General features: G+C 44.9%; 1 protein-coding gene across 5 annotated transcripts in view; it reads left to right on the top strand.

The window, feature by feature from the left end:
* LOC127419505 (calmodulin-binding transcription activator 1-like) overlaps window positions 1-27,366 on the top strand; it is a 647,690-nt gene that overhangs the window by 420 nt on the left and 619,904 nt on the right. For 4 of the 5 annotated variants that reach the window (XM_051660946.1, XM_051660944.1, XM_051660943.1 and 1 more), the window contains exon 2: window positions 3,346-3,447. The exons of the other annotated variant lie outside the window; for it this stretch is intronic. In XM_051660946.1, coding sequence (XP_051516906.1) covers window positions 3,346-3,447 — 102 coding nt within the window. The remainder of the gene's footprint in view (window positions 1-3,345; window positions 3,448-27,366) is intronic. 5 annotated transcript variants of the gene reach the window in all.

Below are 27,366 nucleotides of genomic sequence, written 5' to 3'. Positions count from 1 at the left end.
ATCAAGCTTCTTCTCGGTTGCGTAAATTGTTTCTGAGTTGGCGGGTAGAGAGCTCTGAAGACTGTAGTTTGACCAAAGACTATCTTACAGCCTGGAATCTCCAAAATAGTGCTGGTAAGCTTGTTTAACTTATCATTTTTTCTCCCCGCTCGAAGTCAGTTTCACGCGTACACATACTCCAACTGACCTTTTTTTTAAGGGGTTTTGTGATCTGTGGTCAAAGCAATTTCACTTGGAAATGAGCTTCAAGGACCCTTTTACCTCAAGGACACATACACGCAACAGCCATTTAAATCACTGAACTGTCATATATTTTCAGAACATAATCTTTAGAACCAGTAAAATGTAATTTTTTATAATCGGAGAGGAGCGACAGGAAGGTAACATTCGTTATTACACGTTTATCAGGAAAGGAGAAGAGTTATCGGTGTCAGACATACAGTAAGCCATTTACCTTTGATACTGTCCTGTAAATACTTTTCAGATTTGTACTTATACATAAATGAGGCAAAAAAGAGAGCTGCTTGCACTTAGACACAAAAACAGCTTCTTGGATTATAATGCCGTGTCAATAATAATAATAATAATAATAAAAACGCATGTCGCTGTTAAATTGGTCTGGACAGTGCGTTAGGCAGTTGTTTTATTATTATTATTATTATTATTATTATTATTATTATTATTATTATTATTTGCAGTAGTAGTAGTAGCAGCAGTTCTAGTAGTTGTTTTAAGTATTATTAGTATTATTAAAGATATTTGAAAAGATTTACCACTGTGACAGCTGTGTCAAACTGTCAAATGACACGTATAACAGACTATTATGAACGAGGCTTTGGGAAAATTATTATTAGTTGCGTGGATGTTTTGTTTGTAATTCACCATCAGTAACAGATCAAAACAAATAATGCTTTATCAGCCACAAGATGGAGATATTGAGTTAAAAGAAACTTTATTGAGGAAAATCATGAGAACAGACATCTTGAAAGTATCTAGTTGGCCAAAGCTGATAAAATTATTGCACCGTGGCTTTTGTTTGTTAACAAATAAACCTTTGAAGATCCTTTGAAGTCAGGGAAATTAGTGGAAAATCCATATAGTGGTAATGAATGTTCCACTCTTGATGAAACTGAATAGTGGAAGGTAATACTGAAGTTTGATTACAAAGCCTCACTGCTGTGTACTAAATTAAGCATAATAAACTTTGGAATAAATTAGAATAATATTAGTGACATTAATATCATGACTGCAAAGGCAAATCCAGGGTTTTGAACATGTCGAGGTCCACAGGGGGGTGGTATTGTGCTTTTTAAATGTTCACTGTTATATTGTTTAACACAGTGTCAGCTAAGACTACAAGCATTACCATAAATATGTACGTACAGTATATAGCAAACTTTTGTTTTCAAAAAAGCACTGAGGCTAAATACTTAATCTAGCTCTCTCTCTTTGTATGCATGTGCTTGTGTGTGCATGTGTTTGTCAGTCTCTGCATGTCTGTGTGTGCATTTCAGATGCAAACGCACACAACCAGCCTCGTAACGTGTTTCACTCTGGCCTGCTTCCCATCAATGCATCTCAGTAGACAAGAGCTTTTTAGAAACCCTGACTTGTGACTCCCAATGCAGAACAGACTCAGTTATTTTTGTCATGCTTGTCAGGTCAACGTATGGGGGAGGAGCCAGTGTTCCTCATCTTCGCCTTAATATAGAGTGCTCTGCACTATATACCTACAACTCAGTTCAGAGACTGATATGTTTTGCAGGGCTTTACATGTTATTTCTAGGCCTACAGACTTTCAGCATGCATGCTAGGGGAATTTGCCATTATATTTTCTGCACGCCAATCTTTTTAGCACTAATTTTTGCCTGTATTGTAACCTTTTGTCCTTGAAGCATTTAAAGTGTTTGCATGGGGCCCTGTTCTCCAGGGCCTTATTATTTGGCAGGGATTTTTATTTATTTTATTTTTTTTGCACGTTAGGACAGGCTGTTCTTAGCTGGAGGCTGCTATGAAAACATGTTTAATGTTTCGTGCATCCCATAGAGTTCTTCTTTCTCCTGATATAACCCAGCTCACTTTTTACCTATGAAAGGTGGGGGTAAGGGGTCGTGGATTGGGGAACTGTATGTGTAAATGCACATTGATGATATTCCTAATTTCTAATGATAGCAATTTGAATTTGGTTCCTCCAGAGAATGGCATTCAGCCAATGTTTGCTATGATATGGTGCTGTATGTCACAACAACTGACTGTTAGCAGGGAGGATCCAACATCTCTAAAGAGGGACTTCTGAGAAAAAAAAATTACCTTCATTGATATATTGAGCCTTCCTGTAGAAAATAACCTGTTAGCATGGTCCATTCCACAATATTCAATTTGTGGATATGCTTTGAGATTAGTTTTTAACTTTTTAATTGAATTAGTGTGGCAGGGATATATGGGGATGCCTCTTTTCCTGGGGATCTGTGACACATCATTTTAGTTTTCTTGATCCTTCTGTACCTGCCTAACTCAGAAATACACACATACTCCTTCGATTGGTGTAGCTTACTAAAATGTGTCAAAATTGAGCCTCGCCAAACAGGTGAAACATGGGCCTGATCCATGCTAATTTGTTCACAAATGCATTGTGTAAATATGTCTGTGTTTCTTGCATTTTGTTTCTCATTGTTCCTCAGTATTACTGATAAATCTTTAGGTGCTGAAATAAAAACAATGCATTTGTGAACAAATTAGCATGGATCAGGCCCATGTTTCACCTGTAACAATGATCTGAGTTACTATATAGAGTGGTCTGTTTGGAGCTCTCTATTACATCTGATGAAGGTCCTGCTTGTTGTCCCTTGGCAGTGTAACCCATTTTGCCATCAACAGATACTCTGATTATGAAAATGTGCATGATGTTTCTAGTTACATGGGAACAGGGTTCGCGTTTACATTCCTCATCCATGCCACTGCCCGCAAATGAAACTGCATTTTCTCCCCACAATGCAGCACCTTAGGCCAAAATAATCACTTTAAATGCACCCCTGAATGCACATGATTAAAAAGGGGGAGAAGCAAATAGGCACTTTGAACTCTGAGGCTGAACGGTGCAGATTGTTTGGGAGAAGTGTTCCTCAGCATGGAGGTGGACACATTTGGGATGCATGGGATTGCTGATGGGAGGGAGACCAGGTTCGGCAGACCTGACACTGCTGACCCTGGCAAATATTCTTGTAAGTTCCTGTTATGTGCATGGGGGAAATGAAGACTGAAAACATGCTGAGCTATTGTACATCTGGGAATGTGTACTTTTCCCAGAATTCTTTTTTTTCTCCACTCTCTCTTTGCTTCCTGAAGGACTGAAGAAAATCCGTAATCCGGATCGAATGTACAGATCAGCAGTGTGTTATTCAGCCCATGCTCCTCCTAAGAATATCAGTGATGACACAGAGACGAACAGTAAGAGCTACTTATTAATATTGCATTCGTGGCATTGCTCGAAGGGGCCACTTGGTGCCTAATCTATTATTTCATCCATCGATTCATTTATTTACCTCTTGATTTCATTTGTCATTGTCATTCTCTGGGGATTTCTTGTTGGAGCATTCTGTGATGACTGGAGAGTTAGGGGTTTGACAGGGCTATGTTGTCAAAATCAGAAGTGTTGTCAGTAACTGAGTGATGGTGGGTCGGTAAGATTTTACACACCCTGCGCTTCAAATACCAGCCTAAAGTACACGTCGACCTTTTAAAAACATTCATCCACCAGACTCAAAAGCGCAGCCAGTGTGTTGCAGACTAACCTCTACCATTTGTTGAAATAATTTGTCTAGGGTGGATTAGACACTTTTTCCCCTTAGCACATAAAACATGCATATTTTATGTTGGACTTTAAGCATAATACACTATTCGTTGTGTTTAGGCTAGATCATGTGCATGTTAATATGGCCTGATGTTTTGTGTGAAACTCTGATTACCCTAGAAGTGGCACTGTTCTCATGTTTAATAGGCAACTCCTGGCACATCTGTTGATCTGTGCAGTTAAGCCTGTTCATTTTGTGTGTGTGTATGTGTGTGTGTATGTGTGTGTGTAAATTTGTAAGAGGAGTTAAATCAGCCTCATCTCCTTGTTATGTTGCTTGCTCGTTATGCTGTTTCCATTGTGTAAGTTCTTGATGCTTCAAAGCCCAGAGATTTTAATGAACATTTTCAGAGATGTTAAATGTAGAAGCAGCTGTTTGCAGTCATTTTTATATAGTTTCAATTGGTGTGTATAATTGTGTGTATGTAGGCTTACATGCCTGCTGGTGTATCTGACTGCGCTTTAAGTAGGCCTATCTAGTGTATTCCTCGTGCTCTCATACTCCTGCATGATGTAACCACTGTGTGAGCTGTCGGTGTTGGCCCAGTTAATGTTTGGTGCCTAAAGGTTTTCGTATCACTTGGACAGTAAAAATGCAGCATGGCCTGGCAGAAGCAGGTAAACCACTCATGTGAGTAATTGTGAGAGTAGTTATGATAAGGATAAAGGGCTTTTGTGGTGATCTGGCAGCGTGTCCTTTACTGTCTGGTGTGTGTGAGTGAGTGTGTGTGTGCTTGCAGGTCCTCACCTCTTCTCTCCCTGAGATGAGATTTTCATGAATGGGTGAGCTTGGCTGAGGCTGAAAATACATAAGAAGGCCCCTTATTTCTTCAGAAAAGTGCAGGCACTTTGGTAGCTGAATTAAGTTGCTGTTGTGGGCTTCTTTGAAATCGTGGATTCAGGCCAGCCACCCACTGTATTTGAATGCTGGCAACTTCTGTTTGAGATGGTCATAATGATTTAGTCAGCATAGAGCCAAAATTGACAACCTTGTAGCCTATATAATATGACACCCTAACCCTAAACTAAAACCCTACAAATATAATTCAATTAATGCAGTATCTGTATCTTACTGTATCTTGCAGTATCTTACTCCCTGAAACTTCATCTGATAGGAAAAAGATGACTCGAGTTTTTCCTGGCAGGCTATTCTCCTTTACATGCTTTTTAGGGTGGGGGCGGGGTTAGGGCATCTGCTGCCTGCCAGCAACAACCCATGCCCTTTGTACAATGGGCAAAACTTCACTAATGTTGTTCCCCACTTTCTGTGGCTAAAATTGGCATATATAAATTATCAGCAGGTAAATGCTCGACTCAGCTGCACACCCTAGCACAGAAACTGATTGTGTGGAGCAGTTCATACTTATTCATTACGTGCGACACATGTCCTTGGCATAATAAACACAGAAAATGGAGAATGGAGACTTCACCTGCAAGCTGTGAACCAGGCATGCAAAAGATATGGGCAAGCTGCCGTATCTCTTCACATCGCCTGAAAACGCTCACTCACTTTCATCTAAACCAGTTTCAAAAATGAAATGGCATGAGAGAGACCCAGCATGTGTGCGATACAGACTGAGAAAGAACCTGGACCTTTAGCAAGCTGCGGCCAGGGATACATAGAGACTGAATGACACCCAGAGAAAATAATAGTTTGGAGATTTTAAACTTCAGCAAATTAAATCTAAGCATTCAATATGTTTTAAATCTGCAGATTTAAAACATTGAATGCTGAAGTTTAATTTGTCTGTCTGGATAGCAGCTAATAAATCATTGGCAATGTTCACATAAGTTTCTCTTGTCAATAAAGTTCGAAATGAATTGAATCTGCCCATTTGATCCTATTATTAAAAAAGTCCACTGGATAACGGCAGAAGATTTTGCCCAAATTGTAATTACAACATGTCCACTGATTTAATGCCATGTATATAAATACTTGTATCAAAGATTAGTAAAAATGTGTCTAATTAACTCTATCTGCAAAACCACCCCAGAACATTTTAACATATTAAAATAATTAAAATAATTGATGACTAACCAATTTCTTTGAGACAAAGTATGAAGTAATTTAAGTATAAAGTAAATAAGCTACGCACGTATTCCCACGCTATGCGCTTTATTCCCACTCCACACATGTTGCCTCTCTCCCTGCTATAGAGGCGCCACATAAAGCCTGAACTGTATGTAGTTGAAGGTGTGGTTAATTTAACAACAGTAGCGGAGACACAGCTAAAGATACTGGCATCTTTCGCTTAAAAACAAAAATGAATCAAAGTGAAACTATCTTCATCTTTCTGATGTGTGATTCAGATGGTTCAGCTAAGCCAGGTTTGTGTCAGGACAAGTTAACGTGCCACCTTTAGATTATAAATTTTTTTGCAAAGGCACTAAAAGAACTGCACAAGGGTAGTTCTGACTCGGGATTGATGTAGGAACTGCGCTCGGCGACCGACCTCGCTCTCCGGGTGATTAAGGTCACGGCACGGCTGGTGGTCCAGGAGCGCCACCTTTGGCTCAACTTGGTCGAGATGGGAGAGGCGGACAAGGCACGGTTCCTTGATGCCCCCATTTCCCAGGTTGGCCTGTTTGGCGATGCCGTCGAGGACTTTGCCCAGCAGTTCTCGGCGGTGAAGAAGCAGACGGAGGCCTTACAACATATCCTGCCCCGGTGCGGCTTAAGACCCCGCAACCTGTCTGCTCATTGCCAAGGGCATCCTCCTGCAGCAACAACACTGGCTCCGCCGCAGCCCGCCCCCGTGGCCCGGCTCCGTTGTGGAGCCCTCCGCAGGAAGCAGACACCACCTGTCTCGCGGCCAGCCGCTAAGAACCCGTGGAAGGCTTCGAAGCGCCCCCGAGACGGGCGACCCAGGGGTGAGGAGACCCACTTCTCTGGGGCTGGTCGACAGACCACTCCATCCCCCGATGGAGGGCTGGGAGGAGAATCTTTGTCGCTGCATGCCCAGGAGGCTGCGGCACCCAAAGCCTGACAAAAGAATGGTTCCCTCGTCTCCTGGGTCACATATCCAGCGCGCACGGCTGTCGTCACGACCACTGTGGCAGGTATGGCGCTCCAGCGGCGGACCCCTTGCCCCTGTGCGCCCAGCTGTGGCACAAACACACCCACACAGGATTGGTTCCAGTGGACTACGGGGACGAGATTCCTCCTCCCCCCTCCTCGGCTAATCTTATGGTGGGCGGCAGGAGCCAGGTAAGTGCTTCAATGTCCCTGAACTCAGCACAGCCATGGGGCTCGAGTCCCCTCGACATGGCACCTTGAGCTCCACCCCTGCCGCGAGGCCCCACCCACCGGTACATCCGACATGATCATTCCCTTGGTCCCCCTCGCCCGGAGTTTGGGCGCATGGCTCGCGCTTTCCAACCTGTTGCGATGGCTGACCCGGACTGTCCGACTTGGCTACACGATTCAGTTCGCCAGGCGCCCGCCCAGGTTCAGCGGCGTCCGCTTCACCTCGGTGAAGGGCGAGAATGCCGCTACCTTGCGTGCGGAAATCGCTACCCTTCTGCGCAAGGGCTCGATAGAGCCTATCCCTCCAGCCAAATGAAGAAAGGGTTCAACAGCCCTTACTTTCATCGTACCGAAGAAAGGTGGTGGGTTGCGACCAATCCTGGACCTGCGAGTACTGAACCGGGCTTTGCACAGACTCCCGTCCAAGATGCTGATGCAAAAACGCACTCTAACGAGCATCCGGCATTAAGATTGGTTCGCGGCGGTAGATCTGAAGGACGCATACTGCCACGTCTTGGTCTTACCTCAACACAGACCCTTCCTGCGGTTTGCCTTCGAAGGCCAGGCGTACCAGTACAAGGTCCTTCCCTTTGGCCTGTCCTTGTCCCCTCGTGTCTTCACGAAGGTCGCAGAGGCAGCCCTTGCCCCACTAAGGGAAGTGGGCGTCCGCATCCTCAACTATCTCAATGACTGGCTAATCCTAGCTCACTCTCGAGAGTTGCTGTGTGCACACAGGGACCTCGTGCTCCGGCACCTCAGCCGACTGGGGCTTCAGGTCAACTGGGAAAAGAGCAAGCTGACCCCGGTTCAGAGCATCTCTCTTCTCGGTTTGGAGTTGGACTCAGTCTCGATGACAGCGCGCCTCACGAACGAGAGCACGCAGTTGGTGCTGAACTGTCTGAAGGCGTTCATATGGAGGACAGCGGTTCCACTGAAACTTTTTCAGAGGCTCCTGGGGCATATGGCATCCTCAGCGGCAGCCACACCGCTCGGGTTGATGCATATGAGACCACTTCAGCACTGGCTTCAGACTTGAGTCCCGAGATGGGCATGGCGCCACGGGACACATTGCGTGACCATCACGCCGATCTGTCGCCACCTCTTCAGCCCTTGGACCGACCTTGCATTTTTATGGGCAGGGGTTCCCCTAGAGCAGGTCTCCAGGTGTGTCGTGGTTACAACAGATGCCTCCAAGACGGGCTGGGAAGCCGGATGCAACGGGCACACAGCCGCCGTCTCCTGGACTGGCCCGCAGCTGCATTGTCACATCAACTGCCTAGAGTTGTTGGCAGTACTGCTCGCTCTGTGGAGGTTCCGGCCGTTGATCCAGTGTTGGTGTTGGTCCGGATGGTCAACAAAGCGATGATAGCGTACATCAACCGTCAAGGCTATCTACACTCCCGTTGCATGTCACAACTCACCCACTGTCTCCTCCTCTGGAGTCAGCAGTGCCTCAAGTCGCTACGAGCCACTCACATCCCGGGCGACCTCAACACCGCAGTGGATGCGTTGGCATGTCAGGTTACCCAGGAGACTTCACCCTCAGGTGGTCCAGCTGATTTGGAGTCGATTCGGTCGAGCACAGGTAGACCTGTTTGCTTCCCGGGAATCCTCACACTGCCCGCTTTGGTACGCCCTGACTGAGGCACCCCTCTGTATAGATGCGCTGGCACACAGCTGGCCCTCTGGACTTAGCAAATATGCGTTTCCCCCAGTGAGCCTACATGCACAGACCCTGTCGTCCTAGTAGCAACCTACTGGCCCACCCAGACGTGGTCCTCGGATCTCATTCTCCTCACGACAGCCCCACCCGATGAATTCCCCTCAAGAAGGACCTTCTTTCTCAGGGACGGGGCACCATCTGGCACCTGCGATCAGACCTCTGGAATCTCCACGTCTGGCCCCTGGACGGGACACAGAAAACCTAAGTGGCCTACCACCCGCGGTAGTAGACACGATCACTCATGCTAGGGCTCCCTCTACGAGGCGCCTGTATGCCTTGAAGTGGTGTCTGTTCGCTAAGTGGTGTTCTTCCCGACGCGAAGACCCCCAGATATGCGCAGTCGGATCGGTGCTTTCCTTCCTGCAGGAGAGGCTGGAGGGGCGGCTGTCCCCCTCCACCTTGAAGGTGTATGTAGCCGCTATTTCGGCTCATCATGATGCTGTAGATGGTAAGTACTTGGGGAAGCACGATTTGATCATCAGGTTCCTGAGAGGCGCTAGGAGGTTGAATCCCTCCAGACCATGCCTTGTCCCCTCGTGGGACCTCTCTGTAGTCCTTCGGGGTCTACAGGGAGCTCCCTTTGACCTCTTGGAGTCAGCTAGCTTAAGGCACTCTCTTTGAAGACTGCCCTCCTGACTGCGCTCACTTCCATCAAAAGAGTAGGGGACCTGCAGGCGTTCTCTGTCAGCGAATCGTGCCTGGAATTCAGTCCGGGTTACTCTCACGTGATCCTGAGACCCTGACCGGGCTATGTGCCCAAGGTTTCCACGACCCCTTTTAGGGATCAGGTGGTGAACCTGCAAGCGCTGCCCCAGGAGGAGGCAGACCCAGCCTTGGCATTTCTGTGTCTGGTGCGAGCTTTACTCATCTATTTCGATCGCACGCAGAGCCTTAGAAGCTCCGAGCAGCTCTTTGTCTGCTTTGGTGGATAGCAGAAAGGAAGCGCTGTCTCCAAACAGAGGATCGCCCACTGGGTCATTGACGCCATCGCGAATGGCATATCAGGCTCAGGACGTGCCACCCCCTGTGGGGTTACGAGCCCACTCTACCAGGAGTGTGGTGGCCTCTTGGGCCCTGGCCAGTGGCGCCTCTTTGGCAGACATCTGCAGAGCAGCAGGCTGGGCAACACCCAACACCTTTGCGAGGTTCTACAATCTCCGGGTTGAGCTGGTCTCGTCCCGTGTATTGGCAGGCACGAGCAGGTAAGTTCCGGGACAGCTGGCCAGGTGTACTGCTTGCACATAGTGCCTTTCCCCTCCCTTGAGGTGAAGACGTGTGCTCTTGACTCCCAGTCGTGTTCACAGACTGTGATCCCTGGATGACTTTCCTCCTTAGCCCTCTGGCAGTTGAGTTTGCAGCGAAACTTGCTGACCGGCCCAGTACGTGCACTAATGAGCCCCTGTACTGAGGTAGGTGCTCCACATGTGCTGGTTCACCGAAGGCGACCCCATGTGATATTTTCTGCAAAATCATTTCCCTGTCGGCAAACTGCGTCTTCCTTGGCAGAGGCCCCTCTGCCCCCGGTCGCTATGCTCTGTAGAAACTCCTCCCCCTTCGGGTAGGACCTACCACGGGACCTCTCCACATGACATACTTCCGACAAGACTTGGAAAGACCATGTGACGTATTCCACTCAAAATACCCCCCCCCTTTTTTGGGTGGGGTGTGGTCTCCGCGGTGTCTTCCCCTTGGGAGGGACACCCCCCGACGCAGACACTTATGGCTCCCAGTCAGTTAACAAATTCCACTCTTTTTGGGGAGAAAAGAGAGGGAAAGAGGCCTCAGCTGGGCTAGCCTGTCCCTATAGTTGGGCAGTCGACTTGCTCCTGATGGACCGTTCGATGCTCATAAGAGTGTTGTGGGAGGTTACATGACGGCCTGGTGTGCTGGCTACGAGGCACACAGCGGTCTGCCCGTCACACAACACCAGTTCACGTAACACAATTCAGATAGTTGTGCCGTTTTGTATAGGGACCCCTAGTGTCACTACATCGACACAACGTCGAGTGAGTGACAGATAGGGAACGTCCTGGTTACTTTCGTAACCTCCGTTCCCTGATGGAGGGAATGAGACGTTGTGTCCCTCTTTCCACAATGCTGAACTACCCGCTGATATGACCGGGACCTGGTCTTGGTGGTTGCATACCAGCTCCTTTTATACCCGTATGTCCGGGGGAGTGGCATGCAAATTCCACTCGCCAATTCTCATTGGCCTTTTTTCAAAAAAGCAGAGGTGTTTGGGGTTCCCAAGAGTGACCCCTAGTGTCACTACATCGACACAATGTCTCGTTCCCTCCATCAGGGAACAGAGGTTACGAAAGTAACCAGGACGTTATCTAGATTGAATGAAAAAGCACTGATTAAGACATTCATTAAAACACTTTTTTACTTTGAAGCAAATGCAGATGTCAGGGCACTCTGTGGACAGGACTGTGGACAACCTAAATTATTGGCCAGAGACTGAAAAAACATATACAAATTTTTTTGTTTTCCACACCCCAAAATAGGTCTTTGACAAAAATGTATACTTAGTGTCCAAGGTTTCAATGCTAAACTTGAAATTGGACACTGTGTTATATAAATCAGTTTAATATCACAATACATCCATCAAACATTATGAGATGTCTGTTAAAATTAAGAAAAAAAAGTTTAAATGTTTAATGTTCATTACTCTTGCACTCTGGCTAAAGTGATATCATGTGCTCTACCATCAATGTGCTCTATTTTCCTCAAATGAAAATACAGGGCTATATTGATACTTGATATTGGCTGTTAGACACTCAATCTGTCATCCACAGGATCTAAAACAGCGCCACATGTTGCACATCCATTGTAATGAACAGGTTATATTTATTATGCCTTTGAGAATTTCAGTCACTATCGTACTAAGAACCGTTCTCTTACTTTCTTCTTCTCACAACTTTCTCTTTAGTGAAGCTGATTGTCATTAATTGACAGCATATGATTTAGTCAGCATTAAGTTTTTTTTTTAGAGTGATTTTGCTATTATGCTTTAATCAATGTTGCTTTATTTCCCTTCATAATAATAGCAAGGTTTAGCTTCTCACAATGTGGAAGTACTCTCAGTCAGGTGATAATAGTTGCTTAGCCTTAGAGCTTTCTCCAGATAATCATTTGTCCCTACTTTAACATCCTTTTAAGGAAATTGATGGTTTGTTGTAAGTCGATAGGTGTGTTTGACTTGAATTGCCTCTCGATTTACTTATCGGCAAGATTTGGTGGTTGCAATCAGGGGAGGAGTTGAAAAGAGAGCCGTCAAGCCGGACACTTTGTGCAAGCCGGACGCATGCAGAACATACTTCAGTCACTGCAGATCACGTGATGTTTTATTTCTTTATTGCAGGCAAAGTGGAATTCAGATTAAATTCTTAAATTTTACAAAAAACTAACCAGAAACATTATTCATTTGAATTGGTTATGTGCTCCTCAGTGTTTCCCCTATATGCATTTTTCAGCGGCGCTGCACCACTGCTGAATTGTGAGCACCACTGTTGGGATTTCACATGGTTCATTTAATATTCTTGACAAAACATAACGCTTGCCAGCCCCAGTCAGCTGTGCGCTTTGTACACTGTGAAAGAGACCCCACTACACACACACACACACACACACACACACGCACAAATATATGCACTTACAGTGACAACACCGCATAACAACACGTGTCAAACTCACTTCATTTCAAGTGGCCTGCAAACTCATTTCTGAAACGTAGGATGGCAGGGGATTGCAACATTTCGCTGAATAATCAGTTAGTGCTTTCCTTGTGAATATAAATGAGCCTTACCCTGCCATCTGTATGTTTTAGAGCGCATTTTGCTCGCTTCAAAAGTGGAATGAAACATCGCTACACCGGTCAATTATCAACATGGCTTAATGATAGCAGCACGAGGGCAGAGCAGGTGTAGTAATACGTGGACAGGTCCCAATTGCACAGACTATTTTAAATGTGCTTGTGAACCAGCGAGATGTGCAGCGGGGATTGCGAAAGCCATTTGAATGCGGTACAGAATTGTCTGTTGCAAAACTTTATGTCTCGGTGATGAAACTATAGTTTAAAACAAACAGCCCCCGCATTTTATACGGCACTGAAAAAGAAAACATAAATTAGAAGGCTAGGATGTGGCTAGGTGATAGATAGATAGATAGATAGATATACAGAAAAGACAGAGAGAGAGGGAGAGAGAGAGAGAGATAGAGAGAGGGGAGGGTGAGATAGAGAGAAATACAGATTGATAGAGACAGAAAGAATTATAAATTAGATAGAGCAGCTAAGAGCCAGAAAGAAAGAGACAGAATGAAATAAGGTGCATCCCAAACCGCACGCTTCTGCACTATTTTACATCATTTTTAAGTGTAAGTAGTAAGAGTAGTATGTTTACACTGAAAATGCTACAAAAAGAAGTGTACTACGAGTACCCAAATGATGCACTTTTTCAACCATCAAAACGGAGTGTGGAATGTTGGACACTTCATGCACTCAGCAAATGCAGCTTGCCCTACCTAGCGGAAGGGGCGGAGTTACTGGCAGCGTGGTGATCTGGCAAAACAATTGTAAATAATGGAGAATATGATAACTATTCGCAAGCACCACTAATAATAAGTATGTGAGATTATAATTGTGATGCTTTGCTTCGCAAGCACCACTAAATAGTAGATCAGTAGTTTGGCTTTTTAAAACCAACCTAATAAATGAGTCAGTATTTTTCAGTATCATTTTGAATGTTTTTTTTATGAATAAACATGATATTACTATGACAAACATAATATAACATAATATAAACATGATGTATTGTTATAAAACATGGATTTGTGAGAGTTTTCACTGAACTGGAGTTGTCAGAATAAAAACGCTGGTATTGGCATATTACCATACTACTATTTCTGCCATAAACTGACAGTAGCAGTAAGTAGTAAGTAGTAAGTAGTATGTGAAGGATGCCATAGCGAATTTAGCCCATGAAAAACATGTCACTGTTGTCACATTGTGAGTCTGGCCAATCTCAATCTCAATCTCAATCACACAAAAATGAAAATACAGGTTGAAAAGTACCTGTATGACTTTCTTTCTTCTTTCAAATACAAAAGGAGATATTTTGCAGAATTTACAACAAAAAATAAAGGGCAAACACACTAAACAGATGTGCCACTTTAGCACATGGTTTTTCAACACAAAAACCACCCGCAATCTAGTTTAAACAGCCACAATCAGTGCTGAAATTGCGCTGCGTTTTGAGTATTTAGACTGAGACATTGTCAATCCTCCGTGCAAACACGCCTCCTTTCTATGTAAATTAGGCCTATGCCCAGGCACAGACTGGCCATTGGGAGAACCGGGACTTTTCCTGTTGGGCCGGACACGAAATGGGGCAGCATGGGCTGCCGCGTTATGCAGAACGCCGCGATATGCGGAAGGGGGCAGCGATATGCAGAAAAGGACAGCAACCCCCGCTCAACAACTTTTGGGCCAGTTTCTATGTAAAATCCAGGGCCCAATTTTCTTCCCAGTCCGCCCCTGCCTAGACCTTTTATATAAGGCGCTTCATTCACAAAAATTGGCCAGATGAAAGCAGGCGGTAAAATGAATTTTATTTAAAAGAGATGTTTGTGCACATTATCTACTGATCATGTCATCAGTAATTCCTCAAATTATGATAAAATCATGGAGAAGAGCGTTATAACCTGGCATATATCCAGATGCGCTGTGCAGTCAAGTACACTTTCGGCATATTAATGAAATGATTCAGGTGTCTAGATCACAGTAGTCTGTGCTGCTGTTCAGTCCTGCCAAAGTGTGTCAGATAAAAGTGGTCTGCCTTATCCTCCCCTATATTGACCTGTTTCATAGGACATCACTGTATGACCGTGCCGGTCCAGCTGTATTGATCTATTACATGTTTTGACCAAAATTCCATATACCTTCAGTGCGCTGTGGGATGCGACAAAAGTCAGCTATTTTTTTATTTATAAATTTAAAAAAAAGAGATGTTCACATACCAGAGCTGACATTTTATTTTTCTTTCAATAAAGTTATATCTTTTAAGTGATACAGCTTCATTTCACCAAAGTCAATCAGCAATAAAGGAGAGCAGGGATAAAAAACCTGTTGGTTTTTGCTCATTTATTCAAATATGTTATCTGTACATGTGTAAATTATATTTTTTAACATAAACGAGACTAACGATGTTAAATTCATAACACCCAGACTGTTAAAGGTATGTCATAAATTGCAACACTGAAATAAAAAAGCACTAAAATGTCAATATATAGTATGTGTTTAATATGTATATACAAATGTTAGTCAGTAAAATTTGTACAGACATTATTCACTCCACCAGACTACAATATAAACATATTTAGGGCCCTGTGAAATCTGATTTGTTTTTCACAAATTCATTTTTATTTTTTCTCAAATTTTGTGTTTTCTGTTTTATTTTTTCTGAATTCCATAAAGTTTAATCAAATTTTAACATAACAAAACCGTGTAATCAAATGAATTCATAGACCTTAAATCAAATGAAAACAAAACAATTACTTTTCAACATACCATTATTTTTCCCATTATGCATTATTTTTTATCAAATGAAGTGCTAGCAGATCCTCGATGCACATTCCAAAAAACAACATTGGAAGTTGTTGAAATTAAAATCACACTTTTAATGAAAGCATTTAGTAACATGTTTATTCAGTAAAGAAAGCACTCTTGCTTGTGGGATGTTGCTTATACATAATGTAATTACTATTGATTTATTATTATTATTACTATTATTTATTAACAGTACATTGTATATTACAATTAACTATACAGTAGTGATATGCTTATTTAGCAATTTCTTCAATTTCGCGCTTCTGGTTAAATTGAGATTTTATTTTGGCAGCAAGCTGAATGAAGGATTTTTAGTTTGTATGTCTCGTTGTATGATGACAGCTTAACGCTTCCAGCTAAGCTGTTTGCTATTTGGCTTAAAGTGCTCATCAAACCGCTAAAGGCTGTGATTTAATTATATAAATAGTCTGCATGTGCTGGGCACTTAACAGTAAATGAGTGCACTGCTGTTTGTCATCTATTGCACACACAGAGCATGTGTGAAAATTATGATGAGGTATCAGTCAATGAACCGCTGGCTTCAAACACTCATTTTGAAGCACGCACCACACGAAGACTGCATATTTACAAACCTTTTGTGGTTTACTCATTATGCTTGGGCATATCATGATTTTACTTTGATTAATTGTGCATTCATACTTTCATTTTTTATAAAATAAGTCAAATTCTGTAACATTCTGCATTTTATAGTTAATTCTGTTTTTATGTCTGAATTCTGCGATTCTGTCCGTGTTTTCCGCATTGCGGAAATCACAGGACCCTTCAAATTAGTCATATACAATATGCTTCGGTTGCTTTCTGTGTATTCTTCTTAAGTTAAAAGCAGCTCTTACATTCATACAGACAGGATCATCACAGATGTTTTGTAATATTTTGACAAAGTCAGACCAAAAAACAACATAAAAATGTTTGTAAATTCTAAATTAAAGATGTTTACGATGATGTAGGGGTAGGTGTGTGTACTCGCTGGTCACACATCAGACTCACCAGCATACGGAGATGAATAGTGGATGTAATATATATAAATGTCCACTAAAGTCAAATTTTGCAATATTTGTGCTGTCTTCAGACATGTATACACTTTCTTGGGACTTGGCATGGATCAAAAGCAGTTTTTGGACTTTTTACTGAATATCGTTTCACTTGTGTTTTTCCTTTCACCGAGATTGCTTCCTCCAACTGATGGTCACAAATATTGCAGCTACGAGGAAAAAGTGACGTCACTGAAACAGGTCAATAGCACTCAGAATTCACTGAAAATCTTGCCCTTATTTAAATTTGCACTTATTTAAACTTGGTGCATTGGGATCAGTTACCAGACAGAGGGGGGCAAGATTTTCATTAAATAACGATGTATAGATTCATATGGACTGCTTTCATACTTTTATTATGCCTTTTTTTTTTTTTTGTCCTTTGGAGCTCAACAGCCACTAAATACTGTACCTTTGTTGTGTGGAAAAAAATAATTTAAAAAAATTTATTTTGTTTGCCATGGAAGAAAGTCATAAGGGTTTGGAACTAAATGAAGGTGAGTAGAGTTTCTTTTTTGGTTAAAATATTCCTGTAACAAAATTGACCTATTTAATACCCAAAAATGTAAAGAAACATATAGAAAGTTGTAGATTAGACAGAGGGTTATGTGCATAAAGGAATGTTCCAGGTTCAGTACAAGTTAATCTCAATTGACAGCATTTGTGGTAGGGGTTGGCCAATAAAAATTTAAAAAAATTTAAATTTTAGTGTCAAAATTTACACACACAAACTCCAACACAAAACGTCCTTTAAATGCCTATGAACATGTAATGAAATACTGCAAAACAGACCATTTTGAAGGGGTGGATTCACCCGTCTCTTCAGGCTATTGACGAGTTGAATACATTTACTAGCAATTGTATATAATAATAATAATCAAAAGGTAATAAAAGCATTTTTATTCATGTGCACTTATTCTGGTTATGTTATAATTATGAATGTTGCAGGTAATTTGTGTATTTGACATCTGAGGTGTGACTGAGGGTCTGACCTATGTCAGGAGTGCAGATAACAGTGCTTTGTCATTTAGCCCAGCTCCCGGAGAACAAATATAGATCTGGATAAGGCCTGAGTCCCAGTGAGTGTCTCAACCTTGAGAGAAAATATAGCCTATGTTGCATTCTGTCTAATGATGTAATTGGAGGAATTGTTTGTAGTTTTGAGAATCATGTGACTAAGTCAAAGGAACTGGACGCCAGTGTATCTAAAGAGAAGACTCGCCTCTGACCCATTTCTGCTTACCAACTTTACTTAGTGTTTTAAAAAAATATAATCTTTAGAATGATTGCATTCACGTAGTTAAACAGAACGTCATGTTTGTAAGATTTCTAGAATAATCTGTACTGTTCACCTATCAGATCTCTGTACTGATAAGAGATGATGTCAATTCATTTGCATATGCCTATAATTACGGTTGATTCTGTAAATTAAGTTAGTTCGAGGATAGATACTCAACTCATTTTCTGTCTTTTGTCTTTGGAAATGTGGAGAACAATCTTTTGAAAAATACTGGAAAACAACATATCAACATACATTTTTTCAAAAATATAGTGGAGGGAGCTCCTCGCAGCATTTCTTTTGAAATGAAACTTTAAATATATAAAAATAATGAACTAAACAGCTCATAACAGAATGTTATGTATTAACATGTGATAACAGATGAGAATCAACGTTATTGAAGTTGACACACTTCATGTAGCTTGCTGGCTAGCCCGTTTAGTCAAGTGCAAAAAGGGCAATGTGATTTTATTGTGGTGAAATATTTAATGCTAGCAAAGCTGACATTATGTTTGCTAAACCTCTAACGTTGGTTAGCTAGCTACCACTATCAATGCCATCATCAGCTATAACATGTAAAAACACCAACTCATATGGGCGAGTACTCTATTAAATCAGTCCTTACCTCTGCCTCCCATCTACTGTATATTGCTACTCACTGTATTTCCCCGGTACGGTCTGCTGTCGTTGAAATAACCATGTCTGCAGCTCCACTACGTGGCGCCTCATGTCGTGGGCCGGGGGAGAGAGGCAAAGCATGCGGAGTGCGAAAGGGCATTAATGAAGTGAGTTCGGTGCTAAAAAAATAATCAAAGATATAGCGCTGAAAGATCAGTACTATCTACGTCCCAGAGTGCTTGCTGTGTACACAGCTTTGTTGTTTTGTCATGCTGCTAACCTAAAGTGTAGAAACTGTGAGATGGGGAAACCGTTGTCATAATGTCTCACAGTCCAGATGGACCAGGACTGTGGTCCGCTAATTGGTGACCACTGGCGTAGAGTATTGTGATGTTTATTGCAACTTCAGTATCTGCATTCTTACCTTTGAAAACAGCTTGTCCTCTTAGTGATTCATCTTTCTCTCACTGCTTTCCTCTTTCCCACCTCTCCCCCACGAATACGGAGTACAGTATTAATTGGCCATTTACTCGTGACATATAACCAATCCGATAATACTGTGGGCGGGACATTGAGCCAGACTACAAGCAGTAACCTCAGCTGAGCCAACGGAGCACATTTTAAAATGTATCAGTAATCAGATCAGACAAAATTAAGATTTCGATAATTAGAAACATTATGAATATTGGATCCGATTATCAGGCAGGCTGATAATCGTTCGAACCTTGTGGCATAATGTTGATTACCACCAAAATGAATTTTGAATTGAGATTACAGTAAGTGTGGCCAATTTTTGAACCTTAAAATACTCACTGTTTCAAAAGTATAGCCACAAGACATAAAGGATGTGTGTGTAAACATGATTTTAGTGTGCTAAAATCATTTACAATCCTTTTCTGTGTAAAGTTATAGCCAGTTTTACAACTTCGTTACCATGACGATGTAATGTCAACAAACCATAAAACCCTAAAACGGATGTAAAATAACAATTTAAACAGCTCAAATAATACACAAGTTTTAACAGAAGTATTAATGCAAGTGCTTTTATAAAATTATAAGCTTAACATTTCTGTGTTTAAACCCTCCAAAAATTGGCCATATTCACTTTCATTTTCCCCATTCACTTCCATTGTTAGTGCCTCACTGTAACCTCGATTTTTGCTTTTTTTTTTAAAGAAAAAATCAACACTATGCCACAAATGCTGTCGATTGAGCTTAACTTGTACTGAACCAGGAACATTAATCTAACAACAGAAATTCTGATGCTTCTGAAAGTGGCACCATTTTTTATTTGTTTTTTTTTACTGAGGGAGTTACATTTAGATGACAATCCAATCTCTGGACAGCACAAGCTTGCCCGAGAAGTCTGTTGCCCCACCAGGCATTTGTTTAAATTGAGTTCATTAGTTGAGCTATGATAGCAGGATCAGAGGTTTTGTGCAACAGTGGACTTCTAACAAATAGCCCATTGGCTACGGTTCTTCAATAAGATCAACCAGAAATTCAATGATGGAAAAAGATTGGATATTACCAGATCATTCCAAAAAGGGAAGCCCAGTCATCTCGTCACATTTTTATGATATTCCTACTACAATATAATTTATGTCTGCTTATAAAAAGTTGTGGAATATTTCACCATAACAGCAATCTGATTATTATTTCAACTCAATTCTTCTGCTCTTTGGTCACAAGAGCTTTATTAGATCACTATTGAATAGATCGATACCGCAGCTTACAGTGGTTTTGCAAATACTGTCTCTTCTAATGTTTAGTGATTTTATGGGTGGACTACAGGGAGAAATGCTACAGTCTCTTATGTTTTCATTGCGTGTGGAATGACACTGCCAGTTGCCTACAGCAAGTTACGGGGATACGTATTGAAACAGTCAATAATGTATTCACAAATTTTGACACAACTAGACCTGAGCTCTGAAAAAGAACTACATAATTGTAAGGCCTTTAAAAGTGGCTGAATTGTTATGTTTTATATAGCCTATGTTTTAAACGTCATTGATGATAACCTTACCTGTTAGATTGGAGGTTGAATAATCTGTTCACCGGACCTCACATAGGGAAGCAACAATTAAAATCAAGTGTCACTCACTGCACAAGCACACAGACAGTGAGAAAGAGAGTGCAGAGAGTTTTGTGATGTGGATGATATTGATTTTAGATTTGTTTTTTTCAGACCTCTCAAGTTTCATGACCCACTAGCTCAAGCTGACATGACTGATATTGTTAAAGATCCTTAACAGTCTCTTTCAGTAGTTGCATCTCAGATAATCTCAAGATCAGTCGTCTTCTCCCCACAGAAATCTGTATGTCCACTTCTAGGGATGTACTGTTACTTCAGTACCAAGTTGATACTAAAATAAAAAATATGTCTCGATACCAGTGTTTATGCTGTATCAGTAGTACCAAGCACAAACTCAATTTGATTCCCTTGTCACTGAGACACAAATTTGACATATTTGGAGACAAAATGAAAGCACAATTATTAAAATCAAATTAAAATCGTGATATGTCCTAGTGTGGCTATTAAACCGTGAAAGGCTGCAATCTTTGTCTGCATGAGCTGCATGCTTTAAAGTGAATGGACACTCCAAAGACATTGAAAATCATGTGCAATGTGTGTGTTTTATGAGATGACAGAGCTGAGCACTCATCCACTGTGAAGCACATTTAGACTAGGAATGTTAATGATGAATCGAAAATCATTTAATTGTCGTTAATAATTTGATAGATTAAGCTTATCGATGGTTGATTAATTAATTTCAGGACAAATGCATTCAGCAATCATGACAGCAGACGTTGATAAGGCTGTCTATACAGTCACCCGCTGATACAGGGCACATGTGGGCTGCATGTCATTATCCGCTTCACAGAAGAAAAGCCGATCAGAGATGAAGTGGATTGAATGTAAACAATTTTGGAGCTTTTTTCTGTAAATAAACATTAATGTTTTCTGCACACACCATGATATTGTGTTAAAGTACAACATGACAACAAGCACTGTTGATCTCTTTGTTACATCCCAACCTTCAATTACATCAGCAATCGCTAGGAAAGCACAAATACACATTCAGCTGACATCTCACCAGCACCAGAGAAGCGGTAGCCTATGTTATGTACTCTGTTTATGCAGTGTGTTATGATTTGACTTAATTTCTTATAAAAAGAAAAATAAGTCCAAAGGTCTGAAATATACCACAGTCCGCAACTTGAAGTTTTAATAACTCAAATATGTATACAAGTGATATGTCTTAGGTATCTTAAATTAGATGCTATTTTTAACAGTAATTCATTAACAGTAATTAAACAATTCACAAATTTGTACTAAAAATAGCCTAAATGTATCTGAATACATTTAAGTAAGAATATTGGAGGACAATGCCAGTGCTTACATTTCCTCAATGTATTCATTTAAATTATATTTAAACAGTAGGCTACATATTATTTGGTGTCCTTCATGTGTGTTTTGCAATATTAATGTTAATGATTAATCGATTAATTGATTGTTAATTTCCATGACGATCGATTATGAAAATGTCTGAAAATGGACATTCCAAATTTAGACTGTATATTTATATAATTAAATCACAGCATTTGCGCTTTAATGATCACCATGGGCCATGTAGTGAACTGCTTATCTGTAGGTGTGAAGCTTCTGTCAGAAACACACATCAAAATAAAAGCTCACGTTAAACAAAAATGCTGGGCTCCTCCCTTCGGGGTTGATCGCCCAGTCACAGGCTGACGCGGAGATGACGACATGCTTTCCCGGACAGCCGCGAGCGTCGGTTAGAGTGGATTTCACCGCTCTTCCCTGAACCCTCGCGGCTCTGTGATTGGTTCCTGGGCTCGCGGCGCCGCTCAAAGCCACACCCTGCCCCGTTCCTTTCTTCCCGGAAGTGCATGAAGAGCTGACAAGGTCGCGGGAGGCACCTTTTACTGCCCGGTCCCGATCTTTTCAGCTTCCCTGCTCTCACTACCCTCGATGGTGGGGCGGAAAAGGGTTATTTGGCAATCCCCTGGTGGATAAAGGCGCTCGCGGTGCACCTATGCCCGCAGAGCGCCGCCACCTGGCGCGGGTGCCCAAAGCCCCCGTCCAAGGCCTGTAGGTTTACGTCGTCTCTGACGGTCAAAGCCTACGGCGCTGCTGGACAAGCCGCCTCCGCCCTGCACACCATGGCTCTCCTGCAAGTCCGCCAAGGCGCTAAAGGAACTGCACGAGGGTAGTTCCGTCCCGGGATTGATGCAGGAACTGCGCTCGGTGACCGACCTCGCTCTCCGAGCGACGGAGGTCACGGCGCGGTCTCTCGGGCGGACGATGGCCACACTAGTGGTCCAGGAGCGCCACCTTTGGCTCAACCTGGTTGAGATGGGTGAGGCCGACAGGACACGATTCCTTGCTGCCCCCATTTCCCAGGCGGGCCTATTCGGCGACACCGTCGAGGACTTTGCCCAGCAGTTCTCGATGGTAGAGCAGTAGATGGATGCTAGCCGGCTTGTCCTGCCCCGGCGTGGCTCAAGATCCCGCACCCCATCTACTCATCGCCGAGGGCGTCCCCCTGCGGTGACTGCACCGGCTCCGCCGCAGCCCGCCCCTCTGGCCCGGCCCCGGCGTGGAGCCCACCGCAGGAAGCCGACGCCACCCGTCTCACAGCCGGCACCGAAGAACCCACGGAGGTCTTCGAAGCGCCCCTGAGATGGGCGACCCAGGGACAACGAAACCCGCTGCTCTGGAGCTGGTAAGCAGATCTTCTTTTTGTTACCTTTTGCATTTAATTGCGCTGCATGTCCAAGTGGCTACAGTACTCAAGAGCTCCGCAAGAGTGGTTTCCTTGTTCCCTGGGTCACATATTCGGTGTGTACGGCTGGCATCACGACCACCGTCCACCACTCCGTTTGGCAGGTTGGCGCTCCAGCGGCGGTCTCCCGCCCTGAGCGCCCAGCTGTGGCACAAATCCGCCCCCGATGTGACAGTCTCCACGGGTCGTGAGGACAGGCCTCTTCCTCCCCCGTCCCAGGCTGTTCCGGGGGTGGTCACAAGGAGCCAGGTAAGTGCTTTGATGTCCTCGGACTCAGCACGGCCACGATGTGGTGTGGCACCTCAAGCTCCGCCCCGCCGCGAGGCCCCACCCGCCGGTACAGTACCGAAAAAAGGCGGTGGGTTGCGGCCAATCTTGGACCTGCGAGTACTGAACCGGGCCTTACACAGACTCCCGTTCAAGATGCTGACGCAAAGACGCATTCTAGCGAGCGTCCGGCATCAAGGTTGGTTCGCGGCGGTAGACCCGAAGGATGCGTACTTTCACGTCTCGATCCTTCCTCGACACAGACCCTTCCTGCGGTTTGCGTTCGAGGGTCAGGCGTATCGGTACAAGTCCTCCCTTTCAGCCTGTCCCTGTCTCCTCGCATCTTTACGAAGATCGCAGAGGCTGCCCTTGCCCCGTTAAGGGAGGTGGGCATTCGCATTCTCAACTATCTCGACGACTGGCTAATCCTAGCTCACTCTCGAGACGGGTTATGCGCACACAGGGACCTGGTGCTCTCACACCTCAGCCGACTAGGGCTTCAGGTCAGCTGGGAAAAGAGTAAGCTCCTCCCGGTTCAGAGCATCTCTTTTCTTGGTTTGGAGTTGGACTCAGTCTCCTTGACGGCGCACCTTATGAACGAGCGCGCCCAGTCGGTGCTGGCCTGTTTGAAGGCGTTCAAACAGAAAACAGTGGTTCCACTGAAACATTTTCAGAGGCTCCTGGGGCATATGGCGTCCTCGGCGGTGGCCACCCAGCTCGGGTTGATGCATATGATGCTGCTTCAGCACTGGCTCCAGACTCGAGTCCCGAGACGGGTATGGCGCCACGGGACACACCGCGTGGCCATTACGTCAGTCTGTCACCGTCTTTTCAGCCCTTGGACCGACCTCTCATTTCCACGAGCAGGTGTTCCGCTAGAACTGGTCTCCAGGCGCGTCGTGGTCACGACAGACGCCTCCAAAATGGGCTGGGGCGCTGTTGGCAACGGGCACGCAGCCGCCGGCCTCTAGACGGGTCCGCGGCTGCGTTGGCACATCAACTGCCTCGAGTTACTGGCAATTCTGCTCGCCCTGCGGAGGTTCCGGCCGTTGATCCAGGGCAAGCACGTGCTAGTTCGGACAGACAGCACGGCAGCGGTAGCATATGTCAACCGCCAAGGCGGTCTGCGCTCCCGCTGTATGTCATAACTCGCCCGCCGTCTCCTCCAACGGAGTTAGCAGCACCAAGTCGCTGCAAGCCACTCACATCCCGGGCAACCTCAACACTTCGGCGGACGCGCCGTAACAACAGGTTACCCTCAAGGGAGAGTGGAGACTCCACCTTCAGGTGGTCCAGCTGATTTGGAGTCGATTCAGTCAGGCACAGGTGCACCTGTTCGCCTCCCAAGAATCCTCCCTCTGCCCGTCACCGAGGCCTTCCTCGGCATAGACGCGCTGGCACACAGCTGGTCCCCTGGCATTCGCAAATATGCATTTTCCCCAGTGAGCCTGCTCGCACAGACCCTGTGCAAGGTCAGGGAGGACGAGGAGAAGGTCGTCCTGGTAAGCACCCTACTGGCCCGCCCAGACTTGGTGCTCGGACCTCACGCTCCTCGTGACAGCTCCCCCCGGGCAAATTCCCCTGAGGAAGGCCCTTCTTTCTCAGGGAAGGGGCACCATCTGGCACCCGCGCCCAGACCTCTGGAATCTCCATGTCTGGCCCCTGGACGGGACGTGGAAGACCTAAGCTGTCTCCCACCTGCGGTGGTAGACACGTTCACTCAGGCTAGGGCTCCCTCTACGAGGCGCCTGTATGCCTTTAAGTGGTGTCTGTTCGCTAAGTGGTGTTCTTCCCATCAGGAAGACCCCCAGAGCTGCGCAGTCAGATCAGTGCTTTCCTTCCTGCAAGAGAGGTTGGAAGGGAGGCTGTCCCCTTCCACCTTGAAGGTGTACGTTGCTGCCATAGCAGCACACCATGACGCAGTCGACAGTAAGTCCTTAGGGAAGCATGATCTGATCATCAAGTTCCTAAGAGGCGCCAGGAGGCTGAATCCCTCCAGGCCACGCCTTGTTCCCTCATCGGACCTCTGTAGTTTTTCAGGGTCTACAGAGAGCCCACTTTGAGTTTTGCAGTCAGCCGGGCTTAAGGCACTCTCCTTGAAGACTGCCCTCCTGACTGCGCTCACTTCCATCAAGAGGGTAGGTGACCTGCAAGCGTTCTCTGTCAACGAAACGTGCCTGGAGTTCGGTCCGGGCTATTCTCACTTGATCCTGAGACCCCCGACTGGGCTATGTGCCCAAGGTTCCCACCACTCCTTTTAGGGACCAGGTGGTGAACCTGCAAGCGCTGCCCCAGGAGGAGGCAGACCCAGCCCTGTCGTTGCTGTGTCCGGTGCGCGCTTTACACATCTATTTGGATCGCACGCAGAGCTTTAGAATCTCTGAGCAGCTCTTTGTCTGCTTTGGTGCACAGCGGAAAGGAAGCGCTGTCTCCAAGCAGAGGATCGCCCACTGGTTCATTGATGCCATAACTATGGCATGTCTCGCCCAAAACATGCCGCCCCCGGTAGGGCTACGAGCCCATTCTACCCGTGGTGTAGCGGCTTCTTGGGCCCTGGCCAGAGGTGCCTCTCTAACAGACATTGCAGAGCAGCGGGCTGGGCAACACCCAACACCTTTGCAAGGTTCTACAACCTCCGGGTGGAACCGGTTTCGTCCCAGGTAGTGGCACGCAACACAAGCGGATAAGCCCGGGATAGCCGGCCGGGTGTATCGCTTGCACATAGCGCCTTCCACCTCCTTTTGAGCTGAAGACGTGCGCTGTTAATTCCCAGTAGTGTTCACAAAAGTTGTTCCCTGGTTGACTTCCTCCGAGCCCTGTGGCAGTCGAGTTTTCGGAGAGACTCGCTGCCGGCCCAGTACACACGCTAACTAAGATCCCGGTTCTGGGGTAGGTGCTCCGCATGTGGCGGTTCCCTGTAAGGCTAACCCCATGCGATCTATATCTTCCGCTAGTTCGTTTCCCTACTGGCAAACTGCGTCTTCCTTGGGCAGAGCCCCTCAGTCTCCATGTTGTAGTAACTCCTCCCCCATTGGGCAGGATCTACCTTGAAGGCTCTCCACATGGTTGGAAAGACCATGTGATGTATTCTTCCACTTAAATATCCCCCCCTCTCTTGGGGCGAGGTGTGGTCTCTGCGGTGTCCTCCCCTTGGGAGGGACACCCCCCGACTAGACCTGGCGGCCCAGTCAGATAATTCCCCTTCTTTTTTAGGGAGTGGAAAAAGAGAAGGGGAAGGAGGCCACGACTGCGTTAAGCCTGTCTCTATCTCTGGGTAGTCGACTTGTCCCCAAAAAGGGCCATTTGACACTCATAACTGTGTTGGGGGAGGTTACGTGTCGACCTGGTGCGCTGGCTATGAGGCACACAGCAAGTCTGCCCACCACACACCGCCAGTTCACGTAACACAGTTCAGCCTTGTGGCGTTTTGTATAGGGACCCCTAGTGTCACTACATCGACACCAACGTTGAGTGAGTGACAGATAGGGAACGTCATGGTTACTGGTGTAACCTCCATTCCCTGATGGAGGGAACGAGACGTTGGTCCCTCCTGCCACAACGCTGAACTACCCGCTGAAATGGCCGGACCTTATATCGGCTCCTCAGCGTAAAACCTGAATGAGTGGTTGCATACCAGCTCCTTTTATACCCGTATGTTCGGGGGAGTGTCATGCAAATACCACTCGCCAATTTTCATTGGCCTTTTATCAAAGACCAGAGGTGTCTCGAGCTCCCAAGAGTGACCCCTAGTGTCACTACATCGACACCAACGTCTCGTTCCCTCCATCAGGGAACGGAGGTTACACCAGTAACCATGACGTTAGGTTTCCCGATTCAATTCAGTTCCTATTCACTAGCTCTAGATTTGATTCGATTCCGATTTCGTAGTGCTAAATCGGCACTACTAGCATC

Source organism: Myxocyprinus asiaticus, chromosome 28, assembly GCF_019703515.2.
Source record: "Myxocyprinus asiaticus isolate MX2 ecotype Aquarium Trade chromosome 28, UBuf_Myxa_2, whole genome shotgun sequence".
Classification (NCBI taxonomy): domain Eukaryota; kingdom Metazoa; phylum Chordata; class Actinopteri; order Cypriniformes; family Catostomidae; genus Myxocyprinus; species Myxocyprinus asiaticus.
Note: the sequence above shows the minus strand (reverse complement) of the source record. Positions and strands in the feature narration are given on the sequence as shown.